Source organism: Oxyura jamaicensis, unplaced genomic scaffold (assembly GCF_011077185.1).
Source record: "Oxyura jamaicensis isolate SHBP4307 breed ruddy duck unplaced genomic scaffold, BPBGC_Ojam_1.0 oxyUn_random_OJ71953, whole genome shotgun sequence".
Classification (NCBI taxonomy): Eukaryota; Metazoa; Chordata; class Aves; order Anseriformes; family Anatidae; genus Oxyura; species Oxyura jamaicensis.
In genome coordinates this window covers 1-11,031 of record NW_023310776.1, presented here as the reverse complement: position 1 = coordinate 11,031, position 11,031 = coordinate 1, and the positions used below count along the sequence as shown (strand labels likewise).

Here is an 11,031-nt window from a genome sequence, read left to right as displayed (position 1 = left end):
GGGCTCGGGTGTCACATGGTGGCAGTCCTCGTGGGGACATGCCAGAGACACCTCTTCAGCATCGTCATAGCCCATGGTGCCCAGGAAAGGGGACGAGGTGTCTCCCTCAGCTCCAGGGTGTCCAGCACTTCTCCGGGAGTGCAGGCTTCCCCCTGTAAGCACCAAGGCTTCCAGACGAGGCGGCTGAAGCATAATTCCTTCGACACAAGGTGGCAGCAATGTGGTTCCTTCCACACGAGGTGGCAGCTGCGCAATTCCTTCAATACAAGCGGCAGCAGCGTGGTTCCTTCACCCGCAGCCCTTGTCTCAGTCCAAGAAGGACATCGCGGTGCTGGAGCGTGTCCAAAGGAAGGCAACGAAGGGGTCTGGGGAACAGGTCTGATGAGGAGGCTGAGAGAGCTGGGCTTGTTTAGCTTGGAGAAAAGAAGGCTCAAGACCTTCTTGTACTTTACAAACCTTACAGGAGGATTCAGTGAGGTGGGGATTGGGTTCTTCTCCCAAGCACCAAGCGATAAGACAAGGAGGAAATGGCCTCAAGTTGCATCAGGGGAGGTTTAGATTGGTTATGAGGAGAAGTTTCTTCATGGAAAAGGTTGTTCAGCAGTGGAATGGGCTGCCTGGGGAATCAGTTGGGTCACCATCCCTGGAGGTCTTCAAGAAACGTGTAGATGTAGAGCTTAGTGACATGGTTTAGTGGTGGACTTGGCAGTGCTAGGGTAAGGGTTGGTCCAGGTGATCTTAGAGGTCCTTTCCAACCTTAGTGAGTCTGATTCTGTGATTCAGCTGCACAGGGTTGTGCTGGAGAGCTGATCATGATGCGGTATGGCACGGAACATCCTTTTGGACATCCCTGGGGTCAGCTGTCCTGGCTCTGTCCCCGGATCCAAAGCACGGCCCCACGCCAGCTACTAGGAAGGGAAATAACTCTATCCCAGCCAAAACCAGGAAATTATCCACTGCTTATTCCGTACCATCTATGTCACGCTCAGGTCTTACTCCTCCCAATACAGTTACTCGTCCTCTTCCTCATAAGTTACTCATCCTTCGATATACACCCAGCTATCATTCTCTTAGTCTGTGGGTTGTCCCATGGATGATTCTGGACAGTAGATGCTCTTTGACCCCAGCATCTACGGGGTTGTTTGGGAAACGAGCACCATCGTCTGACTCGAGTCTTTCTGGGCACCATAAGACTTCCTTTCTGAGGCCCAGGATCGATTTTCCAGGGGTGAGATGGGGCACGGGACATGATCCCAGCCACCCGGTGGTTGCTTCCACCACTGTCGGCACGTGGTGGGTTTGTGGGAAGGGGATAAAACCAACCCACCAGGCCTCCCCTGTTATTATTAGTGTCTCCCTGGGGATATTAGTGGGGTCTGAGCGGGGAAATTGGGGTTCTGGGTGGGAACTGGGGGCTTTGGGGATACTTGGGGGGGAGATGGGGGTCCTGGAAAAGTAACCAGGGGCTTTGGGGTTCCCTGGGGATAGTGGAGGGTTCTGGGGTAATGGGAGGAAATTGGGGGATGGATCTTGGGGTGGTCCCAGGGGGTTCTGGGGATATTGGGAGGGGTCTGAGACGGGAAATGGGCATTCTGGTGTGGAAAAGTGGGGGTTCTGGGGGGAAAACGGGGGGCTTGGAGGATAGTGGGGGTAGATTTGGGGGGAAATAGAGGGTCCCAGGGATACTGGGATGGGAAATGAGGTCCTGATGGAGTCCTGGAGGATGCTTGGGGTGGGGGGAGGGGGTCTGGGGATATTGTGGAGGAGGTCTGGGGGGGGGGAAGGAGGGCTCTGGGGAGGCCCTGGGGGACTTCTGAGGGGCTCTGGGGTTATTGAGGGAGTCTGAGAGGAATAGGGGGGTCTGGGGGGCAAATAGGGGTGCTGAAGGGGATTCTGGAAGATTCTTGGGGGAGCTGAGGATAACGGGGGGGTTTCCAGAGGTCAAATGGGTCATTCTGGGGGGGTCCTGGAAATATTTGGAGGGTCTGGGGGAGCCTGAGGTTTCCTGGGGGCTCCCCCTTCATTCCACCCTTTGCTCAAAATCTTTGATTTTCCCCCCATTTTGCAGCCAGGATCCAGCATGGTGGCGAGGAGTCCTTGGGGACCCTCGCCCCCCATGCGCTTCCCGAATGTGCCTCCTCCCCCCCAGCGTCCTCCCCAGAATTCACACACGCACACTCATGGACGTAGCAAGGGACAAGCAGAACGGGGGGATCCTTGATTTATTGAGGACCCCCCCCCTTTATTAGGCTTCAGCACCCCAGGGCAGTGGCACCTTGGGGGAACCGCCTCTCAAGCCCTACTTTACAGGAGAAAAAAAGCACTTCTGGGGTCCTTTGGGATGAGAACAGGCTCTTTGGGGTGAGAAAAGCCATTCTGGGGTCTTTTCAGAGGGAAACCTGGCGGTTTGTGGTGAGAAAAACTGGTCTGGGGTTCTTTTGGGGGGAAACAGACAATATGGGGTGAGGAAAGCTGTTCTTGGGTCTGCTCGGAAAGGAACCTGACAGTTTCTGGGGAGAAATGCCCTTTTGGGATCCTTTTGGAGGGAAAGAGTCAGTCTGGGGTGAGAAAAGCCTTTTGGGGGTCTGTTAGGTGGGAAAGCTTGTGGTCTGGGGTGAGAAAAGCCCCTTTTAGAGCATCTTAGAGGGTCATGTGGCATTTTGGGGTGAGAAAAGTTGTGTCAGAGTCCATTTCAGAGGGGAATCTGGTATTTTGGGCTGAGAAAAGCCACGTTTGGGTCCTTTGGAAGGGGAACATGGTGTTTTTGGTGAGATAAAAATCTTTATAGGTTTGATTGGAGGAGAACCAGCGGGCTGGGGTCAGATAAACCATTTTGGGGTCTGCTTGGAGGGGAACAGTTGGTTTGGGGTGAGAACAGCCCTACTGTGGGCCTCCCTGCAGGCAGTTGTCCTCCACCCTATAGCCACTTCTCCTCTACCCTACGGCCAGGTGTTGTCCTCCACCCTATGGCTGGTTCTCCACCCTACAACCGGTTGGTGCCCTCCACTCTATGGCTGGTTCTCCTCTACACTACAACCATCTGGTGTCCTCCACCCTACGGTTGGTTTCCCACCCTATGGCCAGTAGTTGACCTCCTCCCTATGGCTGGTTCTTCTCCACCCTATGGCTGGTTCTTCTCCACCCTATGGCTGGTTCTCCTCCACCCTATGACCAGCTCTTGACCTCCCCCCTCCCACCAATTGGTGTCCTCCACCCTCCACCTGGTTCTCCCCCACCCTATGTCCAGTTGTCCCCCCCCATTACACCTGCTCCTCTCCCTTCCCACGCCTACCTGCCCCTGCCCCCATACCTTCCTCCTCCTCTTCCTCACCCCCCTCTCCCCACCTCAACGCCTTCTTCAGCCGCGCCCAGAAGAGGGGCTGGGCGGGGGGCTCGGGGGGCCAGCGCAGGTAGGTGCGCCGCAGCAGCACCCGCCGCATGCGGTGGTAGGCGGACAGCTCGGCGTCGCCCACGTCCTCCAGCAGCACCAGCACCAGGACGTCACGGCGCTCGTCCAGCAGCCGGTAGCTGGCCAGCTGCACCTCCATGGAGCACCACTCGCTGCGCAGGTAGCTGCGGCTCACCACGCACACCGTCTTCCGGCTGTTGTAGACGGCGTCCACGATGTTGTCGATGATGCTGCGGCCCGGCTGGAAGTCACGGTGGTGCAGGCAGAGCCGGAAGGAGTCGCGTTCCAGCTCGGGCACCAGCTCCTGGAGCACCCAACTTTCATCGGCCGAGTTGTAGGACACGAAGCTGTCGTAGACGTAGCGCTCTTCCTCCCGCCGCCACTGCTGGTTGACCCAGCACCGCAGCAGGTACCAGTGGTACTTCAGCCGCCAGTAGGCGCGGTGGTAGACCACGGGCACCACCAGCAGCAGCAGCACCACCGGCACCGTCCCGGTGAAGAGGTAGAAGCCCAGGTCCAGGAAGCAGACGCGGGTGTCGAAGCTGTGGACGTAGGCGTGGTGGTGCAAGCCACAGGTGTAGTTGTAGGGGTAGACCACCTGCACGCGGCTGTTGTTCAGCCAGCTCTGCAGCCACGTGTTGTCACACGTGCAGCTCAGCGGGCACTTGCGCAGGTCCACGTAGCGCAGGGATGGCAGCCTGTTGGCCACGCTGTAGTTGAAGGTCTTCAGCTCGTTCTTGGCCAACTTGAGCACCCGCAGCCGGCTGAGGTTGCCGAAGACCTCCAGGGTGAGCGAGTGAAGCCCCACGTTCTCCAGGTCCAGGGTGTGCAGGTTGCCCAGGTTCCTGAAGACGCCGTCAGGCAGATCCTGCATCCCGTTGCTGCTGTCGGCCAGCGTCAGGAACTTCAGCTGGCCCAGGTCCTGGAAGACGTCGGCGGGGATGGCCAACAGCTTGTTCTGCGACAGCGACAGCGACCGCAGCCCCACCAGCCCCTGGAAGAAGCGGTGGGGCAGGACCTTCAGCCCGTAGGGCTGCTGCGCCTGCATCTTCAGGTCGTAGAGGCGGCTGAGGTTGCGGAAGGGGGGCTGCTGCCGCTGCCGCTGCGTGATGTACTGCAGGTTGTTGGCCTGCAGGTCCAGCACGCCCAAGGTGGCCTGCACCGGGGCGAAGACCTCGCTGCGCACCTCCAGCAGCCGGTTGCGGTCCAGGTACAGCTTGCTCAGGATGGGCACCCCCAGCAGCGACCGGGAGGCCAAGTGGCGCAGGTTGTTGCCCCCCAGGTCCAAGGTCTGGAGGCTGGCCAAGCCCCTGAAGACACCGGGAAAGAGGACGGAGACGTGGTTGTTGCGCAGGTTGAGGGTGCGCAGGCTGCCGAGGTCGGCGAAGGAGCCGGGGTAGAGGTCGGTCAGGAGGTTGTTGTCCAGCCGCAGCTCCGTCAGGTTGCGAAGCCCCCTCAGGGCCTCCCGGTCCAGCCGGGCCAAGCTGTTGATGTTGAGCTTCAACACCCGCAGGGCCGGGGCGTAGGCGAAGGCTTTGGGCCCGATGGTCAGGATGCGGTTGTAGCGGAAGGAGACGTTGTACAAGCGCGGCAGCTCCGTGGCCCCCCAGCAGGAAGGCAGCCGCTGCAGGAGGTTGTGCTCCACCGTCAACGCCGCCAGCTCCCCCTGCTGCTCCCCCCGCAGCAAGCCGCCCACGCAGCCCACCCACCGCAGCCGGTTGTAGGACAGGTCCAGCTCCTTCAGCACGGGGCAGGAGGCCAGCGTGCCGTTGGGCAGCTTCTGCAACCCGTTGTGTTGTAGCTTCAGCCTCCACAAGGCCCAGCGGTCCTTCAGCCTCTGGCACACCTTGTCCACCCCGCCGTCCCCCAGCGCCAACCCGGAGAAATCCAGGCTGTGGGGGCGGATGTCGGAGACTTCCAGGAGGCGGAAGACGTCCAAGGGGTTGCCGGAGAGGTGGAGGAGGCTGAGGTTACGCAGGCGGAGCGGGATGAAGTCCTCCGCCCGTGAGATGCCATTGTAGGACAGGTCGAGGGTCCGCACGTGCCGCAGGGTGGCCGGGCTGGCCCCCAGCAGCCCCCCCAGGGAGTTGTTGCACAGCTGCAGGTTGACCAACGAGGCCGGCAGCGGCGGGCCCGGCCCCAGCGTCGTCAAGTTGTTGCAGCACAGGTCCAGGGCCCGCAGCCTCCCCAGGCTCTTCACCGCCTCCGCCACCACCCCCAGCCCTCCCAGCCTCCCTCCCCGCAGGGACAAGCACTGGAGGTTGACCAAGGGCGCCAAGGCCCCCGGGGACACCGAGCCCAGCGGGTTCCTCTGCAGCCACAGCGACGACAGGTTGCCCAAGCCGGCGAAGACGCCGTCGGCCAAGGCGGCCAAGCGGTTGTAGGACAGGTCGAGGGCCGAGAGCTCCCCGAGGCCATCGAAGGCGCCGGGGGCGAGGGTCTGCAAGCGGTTGTAGGCCAGATCGAGGCTGCGGAGGTGAGGCAGGCGGGCGAAGGAGGCCGGCGGCAGGAGGCGCAGGGAGTTGTGGGAGAGGTTGAGGGCGTAGGCCCGCGGCGGGAGGTCGGACACGGCCGGCCCCGGGGACTCCAGGTAGCGTTGGATGCAGCGGAAGAGTCCCGGGGCCCAGGCGGCCTCGATGCAGTTGCGGAAGCCATAGGGGAGCACGGGCGGAGGCAGCGTCACCGTCACCGCCACCAGCAGGGCCAGGGGGTGGCGGGCAGGGAGGAGGAGGAGGGAGAGGAAGGAGGAGGACCGGGAGGGGCAGGGCCTGGGGAGAGATGGGAGGGTTGAGGGCGGTGCCAGTAGGACCCGGTGATGCCCAGTATAAAACAGTGCTGCCCGGTATAACCCAGCGACCTCTCCCAGTAGGACCCAGTGCCACCCATTATAATCCAGTGACCCTTCCCGGGAGGACCCAGTGATCCTTCCCCATAAGACTCAGTGCCACCCAGTATAAAACAATGCCACCCAGTATAAAACAGTGCCACCCAGTATAAAACAGTGCCACCCAGTATAAAACAGTGCCACCCAGTATAACCTAGTGACCCCTCCAGTAACACCCACTGCAGCCCAGAAAAACCCAGTGCCAACCCACCCTCCTCCCAGTATTACCCAGTACCCCCTCCCAGTATAACCCACTGCTTCCCAGTATATCCCAGTGCCCCTCTCCCAAAATAACCCAGTGCTGTTCAGTATAACCCAGTGCCAACCAGTATAACCCAGTGCCCCCCTACTACCCTTCTCCCAGCATAAACCAGTACCCTTCCCGCAGTACACCCCACTGCTCCCCAGTATAACCCAGTGCCCCACTCCCTATATAACACAGTACTGTGCAGTATAACCCAGTGCCACCACACTGCCCTCCTCCCAGTATACCCCACTGCCCCCCAGTATAACCCAGTGCCACCCCACCCTCCTCCCAGTATTACCCAGTACCCCCTCCCAGTATACCCCACTGCTTCCCAGTATATCTCAGTGACCCACTCCCAAAATAACCCAGTGCTACCCCACTGTCTTCCTCCCAGTATAACCCTGCAACACCCAGTATAACCCAGTGCCCCCCCACCTCCCAGTATAACCCAGTGTACAACTGGAAGGGGACAGGGAGGTGAGGATTTGGGGACAGGGACAGGACAGGATCGCGTGGGCCCCGTTACCCCCTCACCGTGTCATCCCGTCTGCTGGTTCGGTCATCCTCGGCTGCTTTCTCCTTTTTGGGGTGGAAAAGGGAAGTTTTGGTATCACTTCATGTCAACGCTGACGTGGGCGGTGGGGGGCTCCTGTCACACACCATGGGGAGGGGGGCGGCGGTGGCACCTGTCCCCAGCATCTGCGTCAACGGCCTTATGCACCGGGTCCCCATGCCCCCAGTGTGCCCCAGTCCTCCCAGCTCCCAATATCCCAATCTACCCACGTCCCCCCATGTCCCCCATGTCCCCCCATGTCCCCCTCATGTCCCCATATCCCTATGTCCCCCCACGTCCCCCAACTCCCCCCCATGTCCTAAATATCCCCCGTATGCCGCATCCCCCCCATGTCCCCATCTCCCTATCTACCCGTGTCCCCCATGTCACCCCATGCCCCCATATCCCCCCTGTCTCCCACATCCCCCCCATATCCCCATGTCCCCCTATGTCCCCGTAACCCTATGACCCCCCTCATTCCCCCCATGTCCCCATATCCCTATATCCCCCCACGTCTCCCACATGTCAGCCCACATCCCCTCCATGTCCCAAATATCCCCCCCATGTCCCCATATTCCTATCTACCCACGTCCCCCCATGTCTCCAATGTCCCCACATCCCTACTTCCCCCCACATGTCCGCCCACTTCCCCTACATGTCCCAAATATCCCCCATGTCCCCCCTTATCCCTATCTACCCACATTCCCCCATGTCCCCAATGCCCCCCAAGCCCCCCACGTCCCCCATGTCCCCAACGTCCCTATGTCCCCCCACAAATCCCCCACATGTCTACCCACATCCCTTCCATATCCCAAATATCCCCCCATGTCCTACCCACGTCACCCCATGTCCCCAATGCCCCCCCATGTCCCCACTGCCCCCCCATGTCCCCATATCCCTATGTCCCCCCACATGTCCCCCCATGTCTGCCCACATCCCCCCCATGTCCCCATGCCCCCCACCGCTGTCGTGCCCTGTCCCACCAGGTGCTGCTCTCACTTCCCTTTCCCCCCACACAGCACCATGCGGCCCACTGGTTTTGGTTCCTCCTGGGGGTGGGAGGGCACTGGGTGGTGCGGTGCGGGACTGGGTGCAACTGGGTTGTACTGGGAGGGGGGGCAGCAGCTGAGGCTGGGTGGTAGAAGGGGAGCGGTGGGCGAGGACAAAGGGAAGGGAAGCCAGAACGGTGTAGGCCCCAGGAAGCTCTCGAGGCCTCTAATGAGCTCTCGAGGCCTCTAATGAGCTCTGAAGGTCTCTAATGAGCACCAGAAGCCTCTAATGAGCACCAGAAGCCTCTAATGAGCACCAGAGGCCTCTAACGAGGACCATAGGCCTCTGATGAGCACCAGGGGCCTCTAACGAGGACCAGGGGCCTCTAACGAGCACCAGGGGCCTCTAACCAACTCTAGATGCCTCTAACAAGCACTGGAGGCCTCTAAGACTCATTAGAGGCCTCTAACGAGCTCTAGAGGCCTCTAACAAGCACTAGATGCCTCTAACGAGCACCAGAAGCCTCTAAGGAACTCTGGATGTCCCTAACAAGAACCAGAGGCCTCTAACGAGCGCTAGATGCCTCTAACGAGCACTAGATGCCTGTAATGATTGCCAGAGGCCTCCAGCAAGCACCAGAGGCCTCTAATGAGTGCTAGAGACCTCTAATGAATCCTAGGGGATTCTAACTTGCACGGTTGATTGACCTGGGCCCACAGAATGGTTTGGGTTGGAAGGAACCACAAAGCCCAACCTGTTCCAACCCCCCCACTGCCATGGACAAGGACATCTCCCACCAGACCAGGTTGCCCAGGGCCCAACCAACCTGACCTTGAACACCTCCAGGGATGGAGCATCCATAGCTCCTCTGGGAAACCTGTTCCACTGCCTCACCACCCTCAGAGTGAAGAATTTCTTCCAAATATGCAATCTAAAATTCATTTCTTTTAGTTTAAAACCCCTTTTCCTGACAGGCTCTTTAGGTACTGGAAGGCCTCTAGAAGGCCTCCCAGGAACCTTCTCTTCTCCAGGCTGACCAACCCCAAATTTCTCAGCTTTTCTTTGCAGAAAAAGAATTTTTGAGATGTCCAAGCTCCCTCTGACATCAGGGAAGGCCAAGCTCCCCTTTAAGTGGAGAGGCCAGGTCTGGAGCAGCTTGTGCAGAAGGCGTGTTGTGGATTTCAAAGAAAATGGTTGATATTCGGTATTCGGCATGTTCCTTGTTACGACCAACACCAAAGAGCAATAGATTTTGGAGAAAATATTCCTGAGGGAGTGGAGGCCACGATGCAGATGGAGATTTGGTCAGAAGAGGCTGTGGAGACGTGGCGGTTTCACCCCGATGGGCAGCTGAGGCCCGCCACGCCGCTCGCCCAAAGGACATGGGGGAGAAAATGTGATGGGGAAAAAAAGACTGACGTATTGAGATAAGGATCATGTAATTAGAGGAGAAAAAATAAATAAATAAATAAATAAATAAGAGGTTAGGCCCATCCACGCTGCTTGCTCAAAGGAAGAGGGAGTGGGGGGGAGAAAATATGATGGGGAGAAAATGGTTCACGCATGGAGATAAGGATAATTTAAATAAAGGGGAAAAAAATAAAAGAGGTTAAAAATAAAAAAGGTTAAAATAAAAGCAAAGGCCACGCAAAAGTGATGAGAGAGCAAACAATTTTTCTGTGCTTCCCATCAGCAAGTGCTCTTTGGCCGCATTTTGGGAAGCTGGGCCTCTGCGCATCGCGGGTTTTCGGGACGCTTTCATAACAAGCCCCCATCCTCCTCCTTCCCCTTTCATGGCTTTTTTTTTTTTTTGCCATGTGACATCTCAAGAGCTGCGCTGGAGGTGGCCATCTTAGAAGAGCTGTTCCACCAAGAGGAGGAGGATTTACGAGAGCATTTAAGGATGTGGCGCGGTATCAAACGTAGAGCCCCCGACCGCTGCGAGAAGACGACAGCATCTGTCCCCACCACTGAGGTTAACACGGCCTCTGGAGAAGGGGAAGGGGGAAAGTGGTGGGAGGAAGACTCCTGCCCCAACCCCTACGTGGTGCTCTCTATGTGAATGAGTGGCTGGAGAGCACGGAGCTCTGCCTGGGGATGGATGGAGAAGAACCTTGAGAAGGACCCCAAGAAGAACCTCATGAAGAACCTCGATAAGAATGTCATGAGAACCCTAAGAAGAATTTCAAGGAGAACCCCCAAGAAGGACCTCGAGAAGAACCCTGGGAAGAACCTCGATAAGAACCCCAAGAAGAACCACGATAAGAACCTCATGAAGAATCTCAAGAAGAAGAACCCCGAGAAGAACCTCAAGAAGAACCCCGAGAAGAACCTCAAGAAGAAGAACCCCAAAAAGAACCCCAAGAAGAACCCTGAGGAGAATCTTATGAGGAACCTCCCCACCTGGAGTACTGGGCCCAGTTCTGGGCCTCCCAGTCCAAGAGAGACCTGGACATACTGGAACGAGTCCCATAGAGGGCCATCAAGACCAGATGGCCTCCAACCTCAACCATTCTGAGGTTCTCTGGGTGTAACTGGGTTATACTGGGAGGAGGGCAGTGGGTTGCACTGGGTTAGATGAGGAGGAGGGCTCTTGGCTGCACTGGGTTATAATGGGAGGATGCACTGGGTTGCCCAGTTCTATACTGGGAGAGCTATGTGGAACTGGTGCTGGGGGCGGGGCCTAAACTGGGCTGGGGGGGGGGTGGAGATGGGGTGTGGGCCCCAAAGCTCCTTTCACCTAGGGGCCATTAATTACCCAGATTGGCCCAGGGATCACTAACGATGGCCCAGGGAGTGCTGCAGGCACAGGGTGGGGGTGGAGCCTGGGGAAAGGGGGTGGAGCCATGTGCACCAGGGGGCGGGACCAAGCACAGTTCTTGGAGGGGTAAAAGGGACCCCAGATTGGCCAAAATAACCCCAGGGACCCCAAATAAATGCCCCAGGGA

General features: G+C 58.4%; 1 protein-coding gene across 6 annotated transcripts; it reads right to left on the bottom strand.

Moving 5' to 3' along the window:
- Positions 1–2,208: 2,208 nt before the first annotated feature.
- LOC118159754 (toll-like receptor 13) lies at positions 2,209–10,806 on the bottom strand. 6 transcript variants are annotated; one of them, XM_035314319.1, is made up of 4 exons: positions 9,179–10,806; positions 7,075–7,121; positions 3,093–6,177; positions 2,209–3,020 (listed from the first exon to the last, which is right to left on the bottom strand). In XM_035314319.1, the coding sequence occupies exons 1-3, from the start codon at positions 9,296–9,298 to the stop codon at positions 3,261–3,263; spliced, it is 3,084 nt and encodes a 1,027-aa protein (XP_035170210.1). In that variant the 5' UTR covers positions 9,299–10,806; the 3' UTR covers positions 2,209–3,020; positions 3,093–3,260. The 6 variants fall into 6 exon arrangements, with proteins under 6 accessions (XP_035170210.1, XP_035170209.1, XP_035170211.1 ...); XM_035314318.1 differs by having other exon boundaries at positions 2,209–2,976; XM_035314320.1 differs by having other exon boundaries at positions 2,209–2,957.
- Positions 10,807–11,031: the final 225 nt, after the last annotated feature.

Excerpts from the sequence above, each read along its gene's own strand:
- LOC118159754 (XM_035314319.1), bottom strand. The coding sequence starts at position 9,298 with ATGCCGAATACCGAATATCAACCATTTTCTTTGAAATCCACAACACGC. Across the intron at positions 7,122-9,178 it reads CCTTCCCTGATGTCAGAGGG|AGGAGAAAGCAGCCGAGGAT; the intron begins AGCTTGGACATC and ends TCCACCCCAAAA. Across the intron at positions 6,178-7,074 it reads CCAGCAGACGGGATGACACG|GCCCTGCCCCTCCCGGTCCT; the intron begins GTGAGGGGGTAA and ends ATCTCTCCCCAG.